The 24,744-nt window shown below is 40.4% G+C and overlaps 1 protein-coding gene across 1 annotated transcript in view; it reads left to right on the forward strand.

The window, feature by feature from the left end:
* Nucleotides 1-24,744, forward strand: part of ADAMTS8 (ADAM metallopeptidase with thrombospondin type 1 motif 8) — a 266,131-nt gene that overhangs the window by 224,083 nt on the left and 17,304 nt on the right. Inside the window, exons 5-8 of the mRNA XM_078681944.1 lie at nucleotides 1,289-1,587; nucleotides 6,549-6,732; nucleotides 15,497-15,669; nucleotides 15,930-16,105. Coding sequence (XP_078538070.1) covers nucleotides 1,289-1,587; nucleotides 6,549-6,732; nucleotides 15,497-15,669; nucleotides 15,930-16,105 — 832 coding nt within the window. The remainder of the gene's footprint in view (nucleotides 1-1,288; nucleotides 1,588-6,548; nucleotides 6,733-15,496; nucleotides 15,670-15,929; nucleotides 16,106-24,744) is intronic.

Here is a 24,744-nt window from a genome sequence, read left to right on the forward strand (position 1 = left end):
GGGCAGTGTAACCAGGATACAAATCTGAGTCTTCTCATTCCCTGACCTGGCACCAATTCCCTGGAGTAAATATTTCGCTTGGACTCCATTTATTTCACCTCTCAGCAATCATTATAGAGGTGTTCCAGCAGGTTATGTGGAAGCAGAAGCCATTGGTTCCATGTCACCAAACACTTCGGTTGAAATCCGGAGTGAAGACCCAGCTGCAGACGATGTTTTTTTGTTGTAACATATTTTACCTTTAATTTCTACCCATGACCAATAAAAAGGTTTCGCTGTGGTTTTGAAACAATACTTAATAACAACACTGCCATGTCCCTTACCGAATATTAAACCACTAAGCATGTGCAGAATGCAATCTCAGGTGTCCGCACCTGACTCAAAATCCTGATCCCATGGGTCGTGTGCTAAGCATATGGCAAGTGGGGATGTGCATATGTGCTTTCAGCGTCATCTTCAAGACAAGCGGGAATAAATACCATATTGCTCTCAGAGGAACAGAATTTATGGTTTGTTGTATTTTCACCTGTAGAAGTAATAAACAAAGGTTTTCAAGCAGATAGAACCAGAGCATAAGGGGTTAAATCTGCGGAGCAAGATAAAAGATTATTTAAGGGTCTTTCCCTCGGCCCGAGTGATAGTAGATGATGTCACTGCTAGGGTCAGCCCTACTGTGCAATGTAGTGGAGGGGACAGATACTGAGACTTTCCATCCGAAGGAATGTGGGTAAGCCTTATGACCTGGGTTACCTCTGCAGGTTGTTCTGCAGGAGTGGCGATGGTGGGGGCGGGGGCGAGGGGAGTGGGGTTGTTAGGGTTGCCACGTAACCATTTTCATTTATTGCACTTTTGACTTTTATGTTGACCTTGACACGAGTCTCTGAATGCTGATAGCCTCTAATAAACTATTACTAGAGTGCAATACGAAAGGATAACGTGTTTATTACTCTTTTTGAGGAATACAGTCTTTCTTTTAATAACCAAATTTCACAGTAATAGTGATTTATGACACACCTGTTTCTTTAACTTTGGCCATCACTTTTTACAGAAATAAAGCTATTCGCTTTGATGATCATTTACGTATTTACTTACCATTTCTGATATTTTCATCTGTCCCATCACTGGTTCATTTTCAGCCAATATTTAAACACATTTCCTATACTCTTTCCTTCTAACCAACCTATTGACTCTGCTAATTTACATATTTTCATCTGGCTTTGTCCCCAATAGCCCTACAGGCTGCTCTGTCATGTGCTACTGAAGAACACCCTTGTTTCCCCCCCCACAGGAGATTGCCTTCTGGACTCTCCCGCCAGCCCCATCCTGCTCCCAGCAGACCTCCCAGGCCGGGCCTCCTTGTATGGCCTGGACAGCCAATGCCAGCAGGTCTTTGGAAAAGAGTTCCGTCACTGCCCCAACACAACCGACGAGGACATTTGCTCCCAGCTGTGGTGCCGGGTGGAATTCGAGCCTATGTGTCACACCAAAAACGGTAGCCTGCCCTGGGTAGACGGAACTCCCTGTGGGGACAGAAAACTCTGCCTGGAAGGGAAATGCTTGGAGGAAGAAGATGTGCTGAAGCCAAAGGTGAGACAGAGGGAATGCTCATAGCTTGTTTCCCCGCGCATGTCTCACCAAATGTAGGGGAAATAGATTACTTTACCTGCTCTGCTTTCTGTGTCACGTTATCAAAAAAAGAAAATAGCAAAAGGAAGCCCTGATAATTGCGCAGGCCTAGCTTCACTTTGTGACCAGTTTTGTTATGTGTGCTGCGCCATGATGCTACCCGAAGACAGGACGAGATAGGAAAACTGATACTTCTGAAACCAAAAACAATAAACCTGTCAAAAAGTCTTCATATTGGAAAGACAACGTCAAACTCCATGGAAAGGGTAGCGGTGTGCTTTAAAAATCAACAATGTTGTGTCCCTCCTCATAGTGTACTGTTATCTCATTGTATGCACACGCAGAATACATAGAATGCATCTTTTTTTCTACAAGTATATCTTTGAATGTGCGCCTTATCTATGGTGTTTCGGTAAATAAGCGACAGACAAAGAAAAACAGATATTGTAAGTGATATATTGATACAGTGTAGAATATTAGATATTGGGTGAAATGTAAAGTGTTAAAGCACCGTGCGTGGGTCTAGCACGCAGATAAATGTAATGTGCTTGGTACTGTTTCCGCAGAAGTGCAATTCTCTTTCAGGATGAACCCTGTAGGAACAATCTCTCTTTTCCTCATAGAAGGCAACCTCTGGTGGCATTGCCAGGATTAACAAAACGTTCAGCCGTTGAAGTTGAAAATCCCCTGATCCACGCAAACTCAAACCCGGAAATACACGAGATGATAGTAACTGCTGAGCTGGGGGATCGCCATTCTAAAAACAAAGAACCTGAGGCAGTATGGCGATAGGGTAGTAGAAAAAAGAACACGGAATGTACTGCACTTTTCTGCCCAAAAATTGATATGATAATCTCCCATTGCAGGATGACATCCGCACCTGCTTATGCCTCGGAAGCTCTTTGACGCACACATCTATTTTCCATTTCCATTTCCATATTTTGTTGCATTTATATCGCGCATAAATCAGCCGAAGGTCTCAGAGCGCTAGAATGAATGAATAACGGAACAGCCATTTGAGAAACATTAATGCCAGGCAAGGTTCAGTACCACACAGTCTAATTGTATCTCACCAGCATTTTACACATGCACGATTCTTAGACTGACCGTCCCTCGTGTCAATGAAGTTAGACCAGTATTAGCATAACAGATTTCTCACTGGTAGCCGGGGACGGAGGAGCCGATGTGAGGTGTTAGAAGAGGCATATAAGAGGAAATAAGATGAGGAGTGAAATTACTTTTAAACATTGAAAGAGGAAATTGATAACCAAGCAATAGCGTTGTTTGGCACATTTAACTTTAGAGGTTGTGACTGCATTGTCTCAGACCCACCCCTCCTTGTGGAAATGAAAACATTTTCCTAAAAGTGACTCCAAGCCTGTGGCTTGCACGTCGTGGTTCAATTGCACCCTTTCAATCAGTGCTTTCATCTTTGTTTAAGAAGGCCTGCATATTCAGAAGGTTACTCTATGATGGATTGTTTAGTAGGTATCTTATGTTTTACTCGTAGCTTTCTTTGCAGTTTAACCCTTTGGGTTGTGATGGATTTAGATGCGGTAGGGACGAAGACCCCCTGAACCATACCTGTGGGTTCATTATCCCAATGGAGAGTCAGCCTCTCACCGCTGGGTATGTGATTCACAAGAAGCAAAAGCCAGTGGTGGCAGAATCAGAAACAGGCTCTTTCTCCCGGCATTGTGCACTACCAGCTGAGCCAGTGATGGGCCTCGTTCATAAAGAAAGCAAGCCAAGGTAGCAGGCGTGTTTCCGATGAGTAGCCTGTAGTGAGAGTGGATGACATTCACCCAGTGCACTGGTACTCGAAGCCTCTCACTCACAGGCAGACATCAGGTCTTCCTCCGTAGCAGCAATCAGTCCTTATATGTGGGAGATGCATGCCTGCAAATGTACTCCTTCTGCGCCATCTGGCAATGTTTCTATCACTCTGAAAAGTGATCAGTGCTCAGATGACTGCAATAGGAGGCATTCTTGATTCCAAAGAAAGGGCCATAGTTGGATAATGGACTGACATTCATAGTTGTCCACATATGGATACTGATGTTACATCTAATGTGCAGCCGCAGGTGCAGGGCAGCACTTTTGTTAGATTCTCTGCAGTCTGGATGGCGCCCAATTGCACGTACTATGAACGAAAGATAATGTACCAAGGAAGATGAACTCGGCCTCACCTGAAATACCCATTTTACTCGACCTAATTGCAAACTTCAATATTGTGGACCGCTCACTCAATCTACAGTAAGTACCTTTGGGTGCGAATTTCAACCATTGGAGTTGTTTACTCATGTGTGCTTAATTTGTGCTGGTGGTTGCCGGTACTCGGCACGGCACTTAATTGTCAGCACCGGCTCTAGTAACAGCCTACCACATGGTTGAGCGGTCTTTTTAATTCGGAGATGAGCACAACAACCATATTTATTAAGTGAATAGACATTGGAAATGAGTAATACCAGCCTCTCATGCCATTATGATAGCTTTGTGTGGCCTGAAATAGTCTGAATTGTCCCACTTGTAGGAGTGTGATGGTTAGGTGTTATGTTGCTATTTCCATTGTCTGCACTGGCAGGGTATGGGAGGTGCAACTGCACTGGCCTTCCGATAAGGGCCCTGGCACTGTTACATCTGATAAAAATGAGATGTCAAATTGAGTGCTTCCAGTCTCTGTCTGTAAAATCCTTACGTGTCCCTGAGACTTCCCCAATTTTCCTAGGTAGGTGGGCCGAATACAGAAGAATAACCAAGAGAGGTCTTTGCAGATAGCTCAGCCATCAGCTGATGCTGTCACACGGTGGTAAGAATACCAATGCGTGCACTGAGAAACCTTTTGCTGATGATATAGCTACCTTGGATTTGATAATCTCACAATCTAAACCCCTCCGTACGGGCTTCTTGATCCACAGGCATTGCCTTTCATACTGAAGAGCTCGAGTGCCAGGCGGTCATCGCCACAATAGGACCAAAGTCTACCATTGATGCAAGACACTCTTGACTTTGAATTCCTTCTCCTGCTTGTAGATTAGTCGTCCGATCTTCCTCGCTACACGATATAGAACAAGTCAACCTGTTAAGAAACAGCTTGGATATTAATAAAATCTGGGATACAGAGCTTAAGTTTAAATCTTCCAAAGTTGGAAAGCTAATAGCTGAAAATGCTGACCACTTCCATACTATGGGTTTTAATGTTATTCAATAAAGCCTCTCCCAACCCTGTGAGTCATGCTCCAATCCACCAGAGCATCCCGTTGACAGCCAGGAGGATGTGCACTCACAAGCAAATCTGTTTCAAACATAAGCCATTTGGGCTATATGTACCATAGCTCTGTAAAGGAAGTGAGAAAGAACATTGAACGAAAATAATGGCTGGTCAAGGCTCACTGTCCTATAAATGACACCCAGTTTCCACTATTGATAACCATGTTGACGCATCGTGGTCATAGCTACCGTCGTCCTGGATCTCAAATTTTCCGACCAGTCTTTTGTTGGATTTTAGCAGTTGCCTCGTCGTATCTCTTAAACACAGAATAGAGCACCTCAGAATACAGACCAGAAAGCTGCACGTAGAGGGAACCATTGTTTGTTCTCTTGGAACATCTTGTGGCTCAATTCTAAGAATTGAGATCAAGATCGGCAGGACTTCATCCAGAAACATGATATTTTCTGTTTTCAAGAGATATGGCTTATGGATCAACTTATATTGGATAGGTTAAGTGAACAGCATATTCCAACAGTTAACTCAAGACGGGGGAGGCCTATTGGTGGCTTATTAATGTGGGTAGCACCCTGGAACCCCCAGTAAGTGCAGCTTTAAACAACATAGAGCATGTGAGATTGACTAATATAAGTGTAACAGAAGAAGCTTTGGAAGTTTCAGGCATTTTGAATGTCAGTGCTCCACCACAGAATGATACAAGGTGGGTTTATTAAAAAAAAATAAAAGGAACAATCTTACAAAAAAGATGCCCATTAGGGCTTTTGATGGATCATAAGATATTTGTTTGTTGCGATTTTAATGTTGCTGGCTAAGGACATAACTGAGAATACAATTAAAGAGGAGGACCATGTTTGGAGCATCTCCGACCCCTTATTGCCATGGGGCGTAAACTCTAAACGTGGGAGCTATTTTTCATGACAACTATTGAATTGTGGCCTATGAATGTTGAATGGCTGCACTTGAGACACCACAGCTGATACATCCTACAGATCTGGGAGTAAGGACAACACTTTGTCTATATATTGATTAATGTGGCGATACCTTCATCAAGTTCCTACTCAATTCACTGGAACATCTGAATCTTACCTTAGAACTTTGGCCAGCTAATGATGCCACAGGGTGCTTGTTCCCACTTGAACATGTGCTCTGTGTACTCTGGCCATGTCACCTACTAAATAATTTGAGTTCCTACAAACCACCACATAAAAAGTTGGCACTAATAAAAGCCTCTTCCTGAGAATCCTGCCAATGGCTTCAGGTGCCTGCCAGGATTATGTTTGTCGTATTGTGCGTAACTTACACCTTCATTCACAGAACTGACCGAGTTGATCTCGATGAGGAGCGCCGCCGCATTTGGCTGGGCCACAATCTTTGCTTCCATATGCAAGTGTCTTTGTGTTAGGATGGCTGAAGGATGATTTGCCTGGACGGTATCAAGGTTATGGAACATGTTGCCTCGCCCACTGGTGAGGGCTGCCCATTCGCAATGAAGCCTACCCTTATTAATTCACATCGATTTTGATCCGTCCCTGTAAGGTCTATTATTGAGCCAACTGCTGTATTGCCTGAAAAAAACCACAACATTTTTGCGTTCCATTTCTAATTTAAAATAGCACAATAGAAGAAGTTACCTAAACAAGCTGCTTCAAGAATGGGTGTCTGACACATTATATCACCATTCTATGTGTTGCAGCCTGCTGTGGATGGAAACTGGGGGCCCTGGAGTGCCTGGGGTGAGTGCTCTCGCACTTGCGGAGGGGGCGTTCACTTTTCCTTCAGAGACTGCAATGACCCTGAGCCGCAGAATGGAGGCAAATACTGCCAGGGCCAGCGAGCCAAGTACCAGTCCTGCAACATCGAGGAGTGCCCGCTTGACGGTAAGAGCCTCGCCCACCTTTCAAATGGGTTTGGCATGTGTTTAGAGGATTCCAACATACACTATGAGATTGTTAGGGTTCCCCTAACATTGCCTGTGATTTTAGTGTTCTCTATGGTCTTATTACTCCTTCAGACATCAACAGCACGAATTCGTGGAGTTCTTAATTGTGTGACCAATTGCTATAACCTGACCTGACATAGAGGGAGAAGAGATTGACCAAGGCAGCATTATCAGAGCGAGTGGCCCTCTATATGGCAAAGTATCCTAAAAGCACATCTCAATTAGGATATCAAGCCCTAACGCCGAGGGAGCTGACTAGTTAAAGAGATGTGGAATTTGGATTTTGATACTCTGAAGCTACTCTGGATACGTTTATGATGATTTATTAAAACCACTGCTTTTTCATTCTACGTTTTTGTAATTTTTACAGGTCATGGGCCCCCACTTAGACTGATCGCACAGCAGTGCAGTTCTGAAAATGAGATGTGTTGATGTGCTAACTCATAACTCCGATACTTTTGGTAAACAGGTTGTAGTTCCCAATTGGGCATTAATTTGCCGGTTTGGCACAGTTCTGCATCCGTGGAACATGCATCTAGCGACTTATACATTTTACTAGACACCTCCAAATAAAAGACAATAATTTAATTGCCACATGGCCGACTCATATTTAAATTCATACTTTTTTCCTGCACTAAAATGATTGTTCCCTTTAAAATGTAGCAATGTGTGTTCCTGTTATTACCTACATTCACTCAATGACAAATAATATATGAATCAAAGGTTCTTATTATTCTTTACTTGTTATGACTAGTTACTAGTTATGACCAATTCAATCATATAAAAAGATTATTTAAGTTTAGCTGTGTGTATTGTATATTAACATGTGTCCCAATTAACAAAGCTATTTGCAAACCTAAGTTCAATTTAGGAATGCAAATAGCTGCATTCAGCCAAGAAAAATCCCATTTGTGATTATCAGATCGGTAATGGTGGGATTTTTGGGCCTCTGAATGGTGTATACTCCTAAAGAGATTCTATAAAAAAAAGTGGCATCTGTATTCGAGTATTCAATATAATAATGGAAGCGCACTTCATAGACAACGTTTTCAAGTAGTCATCTTAAATTCAGTTTGTCAAGAAAAGGCATTTATTTAGGGGAATGTCACCCTATGTCTACACTTTAATCGGTGCCGGGATTTAAAAAAAATGGAGAACTACCTCCGAGATTCGGTGTCCGGAACAATAGGCCTTCTTGAAAATGTTGTCCATAAAGTGCGCTTCCTTCTTTATATTGAATACTTGAATACAGATGCCGCATCAGAAATGGTGCACATGTAGAATACTGCAATGCTATAACTGAAGCATCAGATACCAGTGAATTTTCTGCCCTGAAGAAGTCCATTGTTTAGTATACGAAACGTGTTGGCTGGTTTTTTATGAACTTCAAAATGAGGCACTAATAAACAAAGAAAATCACTGGATGATTAAAAAATTATTGGTATTAATTTTTTAAATAATTAGGTGTTTATATTATTTATTTCATTCTTAGGTGGTGCAGCTCTGGTCTTTGTATTTGTACAGTACTAAACTAGTGTTTCAAAGTGCGAACAGTGTTAATGAAGGCTGCAAAATTTCCATATTCATAAATAAACATGTAAATACCTCTGTGACACAGGGCGCCTTTGCGCAGTGGTAAAGGGAGGGGACAGGGCCAGAGGTGACATGTGGAAACACACCATGTGGCACATTTTAAGTTGGGGAGTTAAGTCCCCTAGAATCCCGAGAGTGCCTGGGTCCAACTAGTCCACCATGTACCACCAGTAAGCACCACAGAGCTGCGTTGCAGAGAGGTGGTCCGAGGTCATGCCCCATTTTACACCTCTCTGCAATGCAACTCTGTGGCACTTACTGGACATACCTGGGACTTTATCCCCTAACTTAAAACGGCCACAGGGTGTGTTTGCACACATGTCACCTTAGGCCCCCCTCCCTTCACCAGTGTGCAAACGTGCCCCGTGGCGCGTTTTAAGAGGTAGTTTTAATCCCCATGCCCTATTATGTACTAGGGTCTTACAGAGGAGGTCATGGTAATCACAGGGGTACCCCAATGCATAGTGTTCCCTAGTGTATGTAGGTGTTTTCACTGTATTCTAAGTTTCTTTTAGCATAGCACTGGCTCTAGGCCTGGTTAGTTGGAGTCAGTTACCACCAGTACCCGTCTGAAAAAGTTGTGGGCACAGGATGATTTTGCAGCAAGGCCTCTTTCTGTTCCTCTGTTGGTTCTTTCTGCACATCTTCCTTCTTCCTGAACTTTTCTTCGTCTTTGTGTACTTCTGTTGCTTCTTTCTGAATTTCTTTTGCTTCTTTCGGCACGTTTTTTCTTCTTTCTTCACATGTCCAACCTCTGTAGGCATAGTTAGAAACTAGCATTTAAAAAACCTTTGAAATTCGATGAAAAACCATAGGTTTCAGGCACATTATAGTTAGAAATTAGCATTCAAAAAGCCTTTGAAATTCACTGAAAAAACCCTAGGTTTCAGGCACGTTATAGTTAGAAATTAGCTTTTAAAAAACCTCAGAAATTCACTGAAAAAACCATAGGCTTCAAGGGCGTTATAGTTAGTTGAACATTTCACTTGTACAAAACCATAGAAATTCCCTGTCATAGTTAGTTCCACTAACTATAACTTGCGCGCCCGCAATGCACTGCTGATGACGTCACATATTACATCACTCATGACATGGTCAGTGACATCACGCATGGCATCACTGATGACATCTCAAATGACATGAGTGATGACATCACTGATGACATCATCCTTGTGATAGAGTGGCATACCTCCTCTCACCATTATATAACCTTTGATAAACACACTCAAAAATACAAACTAACATTTTCAAAACAATGGACATACCAATACCAGTTACAACACACCTATTCAGTAATTCAAAGATCTACACAAACATCCACTCACACACCAACAGTCTTATACAGTCACTCATACATGTATTCACTCATCATATCTACTCATACACCCATACATCCTGTTACACACCACCATTCATCCATAGAGTTAATCACACACATAGTCACACATGCAAACAAAGTATCAAACATCCATTTACTTGCATATACAGTTATACACACACCACCACACTTACTTCTACAGAAACATACACATATTTGGTCTCCTAAACCATCACTTATAATAACACATACTTATTTAAACAGGAACTCTTCCAAACTCTCACTCTCACATATACTCACTTATATACACAAATACTGACATATACTAGTTTAAAACATATCTAGTTACTCATAAAGACACTATTGAGACAGTCATTCACTCATTTATTCTACCACAGTAGTCTTGGTCACGTGTGGTGACACGTGACCAAGACTACTGTGGTAGTCGAAACGCGTTGTGTAATTAAATCGCTTTGAAAAGGTGCTGTCCCAGTTCCTTTGTGTCCTGAGAGCGCCCGTATTTGGATATTGTTTGGATTGATTTGCCGGAGTGCTCTGCCAGCGTGTGCGCCACCTCTCTTGGGTCTCAGTGTATCGGAAGGAGCGTTGTTCGTGTTGATATATATATATATATATATATATATATATATATACACAATGTAACACTATTGCAAGAAACGTATATTTGACATTTTATAAAATGGTATTTTCTTTTTATTTACTATATATATATATACATATATATATACATATATATATATATATATATATATATATATATATATATATATATATATATGTATATATCAATTGCAAAGCATTAACAAAATTACCAAAGAAGAATATATAGAAATTGTAAAATCAACCAAAAAGAAATGTACTTAAAATATTATAAAAATTATATATGTATATATCTATATATATATATATATATATATATATATATATATATATATATATATATATATATATATATATATATATATAGATATATACATATATATATACATATACTATTCCAACTCCAGCCTGTTCAAAAGTAGGGAAAGCATTGGACTTCAGAGGAGTAAATTTACTATTTCCACTCCAGTCTGTGCAACAGTAGGGAAAGTATTTGACTTCAGAGGAGTAAGATTGACTATTTCCACTCCGGTCTGTGCAACAGTAGGGAAAGTGTTGGACTTCGGAGGGGTAAGATTTAATATTCCCACTCCAGTCTGTCCAACAGTAGGTAGGGAAAGCATTAGATCTCATTTGGGTTAAGTGTACTATTTCCACTCCAGTGTAAGCAACAGTGGGGAAAGTACTTTCAATATTAATATTATTAATTAATCAAGAAAAGAAAATATATATCAAATAAAAAGCAATTACACAATATACTTGATTACTACACAATTTAATAATCAATTAATAATGTTACATAAGTTATTTATTCATTACTTAATTACAGTTCAACATTATACCCCTAGAAACCTTGCAGCCCATACATAAAATATAACTATAATAAATAAGTATAACACAGTTTACATAATTGATATTCAATTAACTAATCACCAAATAATTAATATTTGTTAATTAATTAATACTTAATAAACAGCCCATCCTATACCGCTACAAACCTAGCAACCCACAACTAAAATATAACTCAAATAAATCAGAATTCTATATTGTACCTAAATAATTGTCAACTTATCAATAACAAATACATAGTTATTTGTTCATTCATTATTACTTAACTTCACACCCTATATCCCAAGAAATCACAGCCCACACCTAAATTATAACTAAAATATAAAGTCATTGCACAATGTACATAATGAATAATCAATTAAATTATTAATAATACATTCATGATTAACTGAATTAATTATTGCATAGCTTCCCACTCCATACCCCTTAAAACCCAGTAGCTGCACCTAAATTATAACACAAAATTATAATTATTACACAATTTATATAACTAATAATCAATTAAATTATTAATAATACATTCATAATGAATTTGTAATTAACTATTACTTAATTAACTTCCCACCCTATACCCATAAAAACCTAGAAACCTGCCACTATAAATTACAATCGGCAATTTAAATAAAAATCACTCAAAATTACAAACTATATTTATAAATATAAATTAACAATTAAACAGCACCTCCAAGAGCAGAATGAATTGGCGGAATCCCAGAGATTTCACTACCTGCAGGTTAGACATGCATTGGTCATCCAGAGCAAATTGAGGAAGAAACGCCTCTGGAATATAGACTCTTGGCTGCCCTACTTCAATGCCATGCGAGACCATCATCTATGCCACCTTAGTTTGGAACTGTGTACAGCCTTTAGACAAGCTGAAGAATATTTGGGAGCAGGACTTAGGCATACTGGAGGATGTGAACTGGGCAGAGGCTTGTAGATACCAGAGGACGGTGGCAATCAGGGCTGGCTTTTGCCTCATAAAACACAAGATACTGCAGAGCGTAGTACAAGATGAGGAGGCTCAATGCCATGTGCAGACTTCCCAACGACAGGAGCTTAAGGGGATACAGTCGGAGGGGGCCACAGGGGCATACCCTGTGGGAATTGCCGAGACTTGAGGCCTACTGCCTGACCGTACGGTGACACCTAGAGGAGGCAGTGGGAGATCCGGTCGAGTTGTCAGCACAAACGGTGTGTTTGACCATCTGGGGGGAGCAGACACTGCCGCGTTATTACCTTCTGTTCTGCAACATTGCATTGATGATGGCCAGAAGGGACATCATTCAGGCTTGAGCACAGAGAAGCCTCCCAGCATGACATGCTGGGCGCAGAACATAGACTGGTGTATGCTAGCGGAAGGGATGGTGTATCGGTCACGGGGCTGCTGGAAGCAGTTTGCCAAAATATGGGACCGATGGATGGAAACAAGGCAGTAAGGGGACTAACTGGTGGGATGTCGAGACTGCACAGTTGCACACTTGGACGGGAGGGAAGGGGCCACATGGATGTATTGGGCGGGTTGGCACTAAACATTGCTTACTGACTGTTGCAATTGTGATACTTTCCTGACTACAATACCTGCCGGGGGATGTCGAAGTTATATTGGTGATAATTAATTGTCATTCATTGTATACTGTTATATTACAAATATGATGTCCCCCCAAAAAAAACAATTACACAAACCACTATAGCACATACAATTAATATATGAACTAATACACATCAAGATCATTAAAAAAAGATATTTTTTACAACTGCTAAATTGAAAACAATATTAACAACAATGATATTCTTAACAACTACATTACTTATCTAAAAAAAGGATATTCTAGACAAAATTATTTCTGCATCACAATATTTTTGTATCACAATTTTTCCCCCCGATATTTTTCTCTCACGTCAATTCATCTTTATTCGATTCAAATAGTGTATCATAAAAGCGAACATCTCAACAGTATAATATAAAATCATAATTTAACAAACAGCAAGACATGATTTTCTTCTCGTTAATACAGCTTGAGAAACCTTGCTAGCACCACACATGTAAACAAATTAGGAAGTAATTGCAAATACAAAAACGCCAGCCACCATTGATTAAAATTTAGCGATTTCATTAAAGGTACAACAAAAGATCTCCTCAGATCAGTGTATAATTTAAAAAATGTGATTCGTTGATTGCATAGACATATTGTCACAGGGAAAAAACATTAATTCCCTCGACCAGTTGTTAACACCTGGAAAACATGTCAAGCATTGAAATATTTCTAGTCTAAAACGTGTAAAATAAAATCTATCTTGTGCATTTAAAACATTAAAAAGGTATGGTTGCATTGAGCATGTGGTCAAGACCATTTGATTATGCTGTACAGATGGTTTGACTCATTCCAAAAATAGTCTCAACTCCTCCAAATAGTTACAACACTCCGTTTTGAGTGCTCTCTTCGTAGTGTTGTTCACATTTATCAACATTCCTAACTACACCTCTCATGCTTGTCTTGGCAATGATAAATAGCTTCTTTATGACATAACAACATCCACAAATGCAGCCAATTGAAACCAAAACATGTCCTCCCCACAGTCCACAGTAAATCAGCTCCCTAGTCAACAATTCTATTATAAAATGCCTTATAATTTACTTTCATGAAAAGAAATATATGGGCATTTACCCCTCCCACCAACCCCTCATGCGAGATAGGCTTTTTTCATCTAAGTACCCACCTTAAATTTAGATATAAAGCAAAAATAGGGACGTTGTTTATGGATCCTAAGCGGCACGATTTGGTAAACATGCACTCAACATCGTTGCTGGGGAGGTTTCACAATAAATCACACATTAGTTTCAAGGCTTCAGCTAGGCCCTTATTCTATCAGCTATCTTTCTAAGCACAGCAAATGCCAAAGTCCAAAAATATAAGCCACTCAATGACTTATTAAATCTGGACTTTTCTAACTTTCCCACCCAGAAAGCTTAATAGAAGCTTTATTTACAGTTAGTGCAAAAGGAGTCTAACATAGGTCAAGGAATGCTGGATCCATGCCAGATTTTTAAAATAACCACTGGCTATGTCACTGAGTTCCATTAAGAATCATTGTATGTAGGCTTATCTTTTGTTGCTATCATGAAATTCTGACATAGATCTCAGCCACTTGGACCTTCTTCGTACTCCCTGGAATAGCGTGTAGGAACAGTTAACTTTTTAACAACATTTGATTGGCTCCACATTGTATTAATTCAAATGCAATACATGTTTTTCTTTTTCACTGGCACCCATGGCACAGTACAGATATGTTTTTTTACCTATGGTCATCTCATATCACTAGCCATGATGTCACCATACAAAATAGGGGACAGAGGTATAAAGTCAAAACAAGCCCCAGGATAAGGTCTTTCACTGGCTCCTGCCATACAGCTCTGAGTTCAGCATGCCGACACTGAATAAAGTTCTGGACGCATGTAGCACAACATGTATTGTGCACCATTTCAGCATTTCCTTCCTTGATGATTCATCTCCAACTAGAATAATCATTCTTGGATGTTTCCTAACATGTATGTCAGGGAATCTCAAATCTGAGAAATCTTTCTGAGAGATTATTTATGACATTTGAAAAGGGTCATTCATGTAGGTCTCAAAACCCAAGCGGGCATCACTAAACATAGGAACATTCTAGAATACCTTCTTTTGGTGAGTGATAGTGATGTGAGACTAGGTGGACCCTTTAACTGTTTGAGTTTAGCTCACATCATAACCCCCTTTTCTAACATATGAACAGACACACCACTTCCATGGATGGAGAGAACAGACATTACCGCCCTGAATGAGGCTGGGAAATTAAAGGAGTGGCAGAGGTTAATAGCAAAAGCATTGCAAACACCCATTCATAGGGGCTTCCTCATCCATGAACAAGAGGTCACCTTGTTTACAAGCGCACACAAATTTGATTTCAATCCATTCATAAAATCTGACAATCCATCTTTGTAATCACCCAAAATTGTATTCTTCTGTTTGCAGCTTACTGTGCTAAGAACAATAATAAATAAAAAAAAATTAAAAAAAATGTATTCTTCAGCGCAGAGGTTTACTGTTTTCGTGCTATATTCCTCCATCTGAGATTTCATTGACACAGAATAGGACTCTGAATAAGTCTTTGGAGGTGTTCTGGGTTTCTTTTCAAGAAACACTATCCCTGTTCATGTTGGTCCTCTTCCTGTCTTGTTTCATGTTGGCTGTCCTGATCCTGCCCTGGTTCACGTTGGTTGTCCTGATGATGTTGAAGACTTGATTGACATTCTGACTCTTTGCTTTACTCCCTTTCTCAGGTCAAAGCTTCAGGCTGCAGCAGTGCCAGCACTATGACAGCTACAACATTACTGCCGTGGATGGTAGCCACTTGCAGTGGGTCCCACAGTACGCAGGTGTATCTCCACGGGATCGGTGTAAGCTCGTCTGTCGAGCCAGGGGTCGAAGTGAATTCAAGGTCTTTGATTCCAAAGTAAGATTTATTTGAAAATGCTGAAAACTATAATTCGGCAAGCACTATCTTGAACAGACTGACTTTTAAATATTTTTTCCTAAAAAATAATTCAAGGGCAATATTGAAATTTTAGTGAACATAATGACTACATAATGTGCTGTGAGGGATTAGGAACACACCATGTTTCAGGCATTTTTTTTATCTTGGTAGATCCTATCTTGCAGAGAACTTCAGAAATCTCATATTCATTGCCGACCCATCCTCTTGTCTTTGTCCAGGTAGTGGATGGAACCCTCTGTGGGCCAGAAAGCTTGTCCATATGTGTACAGGGCCAGTGTGTGAAAGCTGGCTGTGACCACATCATTGGATCCTCCAAGAAGCTGGACAAGTGTGGTGTGTGTGGTGGAAACAGCTCGACATGCCGAAAAATCTCAGGTTCGCTCAACAGATCCAAGTAAGTACCAGGCAGAGTGTGGGAATGAGTGATTTCCTCTCAGAGTTTTAGCCTATCCGCTGATTTGGTGGATTGGGGACTTGGTTTACTGCCTTCTTGGAAAGCCAAAAGATGACTGACCATATTTCAGGTATTTTCAAGATCAGGCAGCACCCTTTATGATCCTGACAGTAGAATCCAAGCTTAATCAGGCAGGGATACAATTGTGCTGATGTACTTAACTGAAAGTCTATAGAACCTATTGCATAGGTCAAATGCAGGTCCAGGGGGACAGTCTCCTGGTTTTCACATTCAATACTTTGTAAAATAGTTACATTTTGTTTTACTGCCAGCACATTAATTTTCTGGGGATATTTTGAAAGTCTGACATGAACCACACTTGCCAAGCTCCATAATCCACACCCCAGCACTGAATTATAAGTGGGGTTAGTCATTTATATGAAGGCATGATTAAATATGAAGATAGGCGGCATCATAGATGAGCAGAAGGAAGCAATGAGATAGCAGAAATATAGCATAATACACTGTGGAGAAGAATCCCTTGCACTTCATAGGTATTGCCATTCTCAATTTCTCATTCTGGAAGATATGAGTCTCTCTTTAGTTTGAGGCCTACCAGACAATGCAGCTGCCTGGTTGCAATGACATACTGGGTGCATCTTGGAAGCTTACTTAGGAGTGCATTCTGCCCATTGCTTATTTTTGGCTTTGTGTTTTGTAACTCACATTTGACTGCATTCTGTTCAATGGCTTTATCTGTTTAGGCCTTAGAGCATGTCTTTGTTCCTCCCGCATAGCATAGCCACATTATCAATTCTTTGACTGACTCCCTGCATTCTTCCACAAACCCCAATTTTCCGGGAACTCGTTGTTATGTTTATGTGAGGTATTGCATGAGAATGCATGTTTTTTCATCGGTCTCCCTTGGATGCTGTCTTACGAAGCAATAACAACAGAATGAATGTTCCTTAGGCAAATTATTTCACCTTAATTTCACAGTTATGCAGTTGTCACTACAGTGAGCATAAATTAAGTTTTTCAAGAGAAAGTACAAATCTTAAGTCATTTGCATTTATTTAATCCGGAGAATATATGAACACATTATATCTCAATCCACTTTTGGCAACACAAAGAGGTATACTGTTTTTTCAGTTTTTGACAAAATATATACAGTACCAAAAGACACTTTTGTAAAGAATATGGACAGTATTGGCATATCTTCCATATATACATAAATTTTGAAGAGGTTATATACAAAATTATAAATCACTCAATGTTGATGCTATTTACAAAGAAGTGTCGTTGCGTCGACGTTTCGGTCTCATACAAAACAAGATAACGAGACCATCATCAGGACATAGGTTGCACAATGGACTGAAAAACCAATGGGGAGGATTTTAAACCTTTAGTAGTGTCTTATCAATCACTAACTTGTGGGGGCACTTAGCTCTGCTCCGCTTTATTGGACAGCGAGTAAAACAGCTTCCAAAACAGTCATGGTCGGTAAATACACGAAGCAGGTTCGGCAGTACCGTGCTCTATTGCTCTATTTATTAGAAATGCTTTCCTGAGAGATTGTATAATTTGGTCTATGTTCTTTACCAATAACATAACTTAAACAATCCTCTTCCTCCATGTCATGCCCATGCCACAGGTACTGAAGTAGGGGCATGGGGTGTTGCACCCCACCCCCCCGCACCGCCCCCCCCCAAATAACCATGCTGTAGATCAGAAGTCAAACGGGCAATAAAGAGGCCTTCAAATGTTTTTATCTTGTCACATTTGCTGCGTGTTTCAAAAACAGAGGTCAAACGTCAGGCTCCGTCTTCTAACAAATTTCTGTTTTTCTTTTTAAAGGGAGGTTGGCATTCCCTTTCTTTCTCTGACTGCAGAGTGAGAGCATTTTGTAAACTGAGCTATGTGACAATCTTGCTGGGTACCAGGAGTGTGAAAGGAAAGGCTGTATGATGTAATTTTTATCTAGAACACAACAAAGTTTAAATACCTGTAAATTAACTGCACAAATATATCAGTACGTAGGGAAAGCACAAATCATTTTTTGTAATTCTGAAGTGTGATGGAAACAAACATTTTAAAATGAACAAAATAAATCCATACCTTTAGGGTTGTGCAAATGACACAAAGTGTATGTCTGTGAAACTTTACATTTATGTCTGCAAATGGCAGTGTGTTACCACACCTTTATTTAGTTTTATATTTGCGACAGTGTGCTCCAAAATGTACCTCCAGCTATGTACCGCTCTCCTGCTGAATACATTTGCCATGCTTGTTTTTGTGTGGCACCTGAATTTTTCATAATTTATAGTACTGCAGTGATTTAGCATTAGTGACAGCATCTCCACTCTGAAAATTATTTCAGTACCACTGGTGCATGGTACTTGAATACTTTTCAGAGTGGGATGCTGTCACTCATGGCAGGGATGTGGCGAACGTGACCCACGCACGTTGCCGTAGCATCCCCTGATCTGCTGAGGCGCCGCCCACGAGAGGAGCTGCTGCATGATGGCCACTACTGCTGCCTGCGCTGACTCCGCTTTGTGAATCATCACGGCCCTTGAGTTCTCCGCCACTTGTGTGCTCGCTGGTTCGCTGCGGTGTGGCGCGGTACCCGTCAGTCCTTCATGACTGCCCTTACATTTTCCTTTGCACGGCCCGGCTCTGCTGTGAGGACGCCAGTGGTGAGGGGGCCGGCTGTGGGAGGAGCTGCGGTAAGGCGCTGAGCTTTGGGCGCTTTGCACGGCCAGCTCTGCTGTGCTGTGAGGACATGAGGACGCCGGTGGTGAGAGGGCCGGCGGCGGGAGGAGTTGCAGTAAGGCGCTGAGCTTTGGGCGCTCTGTGCTGCACTGACACCTGGGCCCGGTGACTGACAGCGACAGCGAGGGAGGCGCTTAATGAAATGCTGATGCTGCGGTAGTCATCAGAGGAGATACAGTGCAGGATGGTATTGAGCAGAAATCCTGTGTGTAAAAGTGAGTTGGACCCTGGGGGGAAAGAAGGGTGCCTCCGTATTGCTGAGTGACAGTTTGTGGAACAGCTTGAGGCTTTTTATGCACAAAAAAAAGACATAAAGCTGCGTGTCTCTTGAAGGCCTATGCAAGGCATTAAGGCACATATAAGGCTTCAAGGCTCTAAAAAAGAGTGACTGGGAGACCTCAACGGACATCTCTTCAGGTCACTATGGTGTAGTGCCCCCTATGATCTCCGTGTTTCAGTCCGTGCTCTGTTTGCGGCTCTGGTCTCGTCTGTTTTGTTCTGTTCTGTCCACTGCTGCAGGGCCCAATTGGCACAGCACTTTCCCCGCATATCAATTTCTCAGGCAGTTTGGGATTTTGTAACCTAAGATGTCCGCAGTTCTAAAAGCAGCAGCAAAATTGCGAAATAAACAGTCTAAAGCAGGGACAGGAAAGGAGTTTTTAAAAACTGGCCAATCACCACCTGTATTAGTGTCCAAAGGAGCCAGAAGAGGGAGGAGAAATGCCCAACAAAGGATGGACTTAAAAGCTAAAGCGCTGGCATTGGCAGAAAATATTAAACAGCTGAATCAGAATGCCTCTGATAAAACCTCTGATAAAATCTTGGAGGAAGAGGAAGAGGAGACACTCTCTGATCTCTCAGCGGATCTAAGTATGTTGGCTGTGGGTGATGAAGAAGAAGGAGGAGGTGAGGGGGGCAGAGTAGTGGTTTCACCAAACAGGGAGGGTGATACACTAGTGAACTCTAAACAGTATCCCCTTTTCAGTAAGCCCCTGGCGACACGTGGTAAACTAACTAGCACTGCACAATCGAACAGGGAGGTGCAGAAGGCGCCGAAGGTGAAAGATCAAGCAGGCCTGGAAGATCTACAGGATACACAAGGCCAGAAATTACTACTCACCCCTACTTACGCCCAGTCAGTCCAAGTTACAAATCGACAGCTTCCATCGAAATCGCACTTAGCGTCAGATCGAGTAGATCCAGTAGAAATAAATACTGCTATCCATGGGAAGACACCCTCCATCAGCCAGCTGCTAATTCAAGAGGCCCAGATACCATTACAGATGCCGCAGAAGGAAGATGGCAAAGGAATACTGATGGATAAGCTGGACTCTGCACCTGAGCTAGATTCTGACAAAGAAATATCCCTCAGTCACAATGAAAACCTTGGAAATAAAAGAGCTGAACAGGATACTTCAGTACGGGAAATGCTTATAGCTATTTTGCAAGAACTAAGAGATCTGAAGATATCACAAGCATTCGAAATATCAAAGCTGCACAACAGATTAACAAAGATGGAGGAAAGTCTAGGTAATCTGCCCAGAAGGGTCACAGAGTCGGAGGCTCGTGTCTTAACCCTGGAAGATACCATCACTACCATGCAGAAGGACCTCCAGGTGCTGAACAAAAATAAGTCCCAGATGGAATCAAAACTACAAGACTTGGAGAACTATAATAGGAGATCCAATCTGCGCCTTGTGGGAATATCAGAGGGCATAGAGAGTGTGGAAATGGTAAAATGGACTGAGACTCTGTTGAAAAAAGCAATACCTGAAGTAAAAGGAGATCTCACAATCACCAGAGCGCACAGGGTTCCTGCACATAAACCTGCAAATCCTAAGTATCCACGAACCATCTTAATTCATTTTTCAGACTATAGAATTAAAGAGCAAATCTTAAATGCAGCAATATCAAGGAGATCATTTTCTACCGACAAAATTAAAAACTTCAAAATCTATTCTGATATGTCAGCAGCTTCTGCCCACAGATGGAAGGATTTTATCAAAATGATCGATTGTTTTAAGGCCAAAGGGGCACAGGTGATGATTGTGCAACAATCTAAATTAAAAGTCATATCAAATGGAAACATTTTCATATTTACGGACAAATCAGAAGCCCAAAGTCTTTTGGAAGATCTTAATGCTGCATAAGGAAATGGAAACTCCATAGCTATAACTCTGTCCTGAATAATAATGAGTTGTATTTGAGCAGAGACATGAGAATTACTTAAAAGGTTTTTTTAGGGGGGCATAAGGCGAATCAGGGGATGTAACAGGATGCAACAAGATGGCATCCAGTAAGAAGAGAGAGAAGGAGGGAAAGATAGTAGGACATTCTGAGTTGTCCCTTCTCCTGGGGAGGATGGGGTGGGGGGCAGTGGGGGACATGAAGCAGTTGGAAAAAGAGAGTTCATAGATGAAAATTTAGTTTTCTGGTTTTTGAATGAGTCAAAGAAGAAGATATGTATTGCTGCTATGGATACTGCCTGACACAATTGTCAGCACAGTTTACGATATATTTGCATATTGAACATTGCACTTTAATGCACTTTAAGGCATGTTTTTGCACAATGGATATAATATGTACAGTAGTATTTTGGTCTAATTGTCCTAGTAGCTGCGTGACTTGCACTTTAAACAGTTTTTGCACAATTGTTATAAATTGTACTGTAGCATATTGCTCTAATAGTTGAGTGATTTGCACATTAATGCATGATTTGCACATTTGTCATGATAGATGTGGCAGTGTCTGCGCGGTTTGCACAATTGAAATGATTAGATTTTTAGTGCGTAGCGCAGTCTGTTATTGGCTTACTGGGAAGAAAAAGAAAAATCAATTTAATTAGTTTCTCATCCATACATTCTGCACCTTTGTACCAACTGCACTTTAGAAATGCATTTTCCACATTTAACACAAGCCACATCTCATCCGGCATGTGTCGTAGACTATGGATAAAATAAGCTATTTCTCCCCGTTTTTTACATCATGAATAGGAATAAGTTATTTATCCTGTCTCTGAACGCTAATGGCTTGAACAATAGACGTAAAGCTTGTGCAATAGAGAGCTGGCTAAAAAGTCACAACCCAGATGTGATCTTTATACAAGAGACACACTTCCGAGCCTTAACAGATGCCAGTAAAATGTTAAAAATCTGGGCGGGTTTCTGTTGTTCTTCTGTGTCGGGGACAGCTCAGAGGGGTGTGAGCATCTTCATAGGGAAGCATGTCCAATTCCATGAGGAAGCATCACATTCAGACACGAGTGGAAGATGGACATTCCTATCTGGGAAAATAAACCAGATAAATCTGATACTTGCTACAATCTTTTCACCAGTCATGGATGACCCGCTCCCAATTTTACAGTCAAAGCAAGCTCTATCAGCCATACCGGGTCAGATAATATGGGCTGGTGATTTAAATTTTCTGCAAAATCCCGCAGTTGATTCAACTAAAAAAGACAGAAGACAAAATAAACCACAAGTACCCCTTGCTTTACTGAGTTGTAAAACAGATTTAGATATTGTGGATAACTGGCAGCTCAATCATCCGAATAAACGTGAGTTCTCCTGTTATTCGGCAAAATACGAGTCATCATCTAGGCTAGACTTTTTCCTAACCTCGCATAATCTGGAAGTTAGTAAATATGAGCATATAGTGAATGCCTTCTCAGATCATGCCCTCATTAAGCTGGAAACCCTTTTAGGGAAGACAGAGGAAGAAACATCAAGAAGATGGTATTTTAACAAACTTAATTTAGCAGACAAAGAGTGGTGTGCAGAAATAGAGAAGGAGATTAGTTTCTTTTTTAATATAAATAAGGACTCAGTCCCTATTAATATAATATGGGATGCTTTCAAGGCTACATTGGGAGGCTGAATCACTTAAAAAAAGATACCAAAACAGAAGGCTAAAAAGGAGGAGAGAATAGCGATAGAAAATAGTCCGGCTGATGCAAATCAATAGTAATTTCGAAATAGGACCCCCGAAACCAGGCAAGAAGTAATAAATGCAAAAACAAAAATGAGGGAATTTTATTATGAACTAGGGGACATGGCAAGCAAGTTATATCTTCAGACAAGCTATGAAGATAGTGAATATACAGAAAGATTGCTAAGGAGAGGCAAGTTCAAAACAGAGTCGAATGCATCCAGGATAAAGTGACTAAAACTTGCGTAAAGACTATGCACGCCACAAATAGGCGAGGTGTTCTTTAAACATTATAAAGATATCTATCAGGCATCTCACCAGGCCTCCCTAGAAACAATTTACAAATTCCTACAGGAATTGCCAATTCCAACCTTGGGAAATAATTTTAAGGAGCTGTTATTAGCTGAATTCACAAAGGAAGAGCTAGACATGGTTATCACCTCCGTGCCTAACTGTAAAGCTACCGGAGAAGATGGCATTCCCGCAGAATTTTTTTAAGCATTTTCCACAATTCTTAGCCCTGAATTTTCAAGACTTGCAAACTATCTATTACAAGGAGGAGATCTGCCAGTATCTTTTCGCACTGCAGTAGTGGTCAGTATTTTAAAAAAAAGATAAAGATAAGGAAAATGTGAATTCATATAGACCAATAAGCCTGTTAAATACTGACTATAAAATCTTCACTAAACTTCTTGCTAACAGGTTAAATAAGATGGTGGGATCACTAATTGGGTCAGATCAGTGTAGTTTTGTAGCAGGGAGACAACTTTATATTAATACAAATGTTTTACTAGAGGCACTGGATTTTTTTAATATCAATAAAATTGAAGCCCAGATCTGGTTTCTAGATGCCGAAAAAGCATTTGATCTTGTTTCTTGGAATTGACTTTTTATGATTTTAGAAAAGTTTGGTTTACCAAATGAGTTTGTATTTTTAATAAAACAACTTTATAAAAATTCACAGGCACAAATTTTAATCAACTCCGTTAATGTAGGGACATGCGAAATAAATAGAGGTACCAGGCAGGGCTGCCCCCTCTCCCCAATTTTATTTGCTCTATTTATAGAGCCATTAGCAATTGCAATCAGGGAAAAAAGAGCCCATACAGTCCCAGTTCAAGGAATGACGAACATAAAATTATACGCCGACGATATTGTTCTCTTCCTGGACTCAAGAATAGACACTCAGTTGAAAGTTATGAGAGTTTTTGCAGACTTTGAAAAAATAGGAGGATATAAAATCAATAGGACCAAAACAGAAATCATATTATCTAGCTGTGGTGTGAATTCTCTTTTATCAGAATTTAGACAGACATGTAACACTCACCCAAAGAGGTATTTAGGGATCTATATAACTGAGAGAGTAGAAGACATTTTTCCTTAAATTATACTCCATTGTTGAAAAAGGTACACTCTCAGTTAACACAATGGAATCAGCTGCCGTTATCAATAATAGGACGAGTTGCATTAATCCGAATGTCTATTCTTCCATTGTTTAATTTCCTTTTTAGTGCAGCCCCCTGCGCAATACAGAATTCTGTTTTTTAAAGAAATAGACAGTATGTTCTCTTCTTTTCTATGGGCAAATAAGGTACCAAGATTGGCACTCAGCACTTTAAACTATTCGGTCGCAGAAGGAGGATTATCTCTTCCGAATATTAGAAACTATTATTATGCGACATTTGCACATCACAGTTTTAGATTTTTCTTTTTAGATCCGCAAGAGGCAGATGAGTTCTTTATGAAAAAGATCCTAAGGGAATATAACATTGTAGACCCTACAAGACTCACAAAGTACCCTAAAAAGTATGTTATAAGTCTCTATAATGGTTATTTAAACAAAAAAACAGCTTTAAGCACACTACGATATTTTAAGAATTAATATTTCAACCAGGCTTTCGAATATATCCATGGGGGAAACAGGTACTTTGGAGAAC

This window comes from Lissotriton helveticus, chromosome 3_1, assembly GCF_964261635.1.
Source record: "Lissotriton helveticus chromosome 3_1, aLisHel1.1, whole genome shotgun sequence".
Classification (NCBI taxonomy): Eukaryota; Metazoa; Chordata; class Amphibia; order Caudata; family Salamandridae; genus Lissotriton; species Lissotriton helveticus.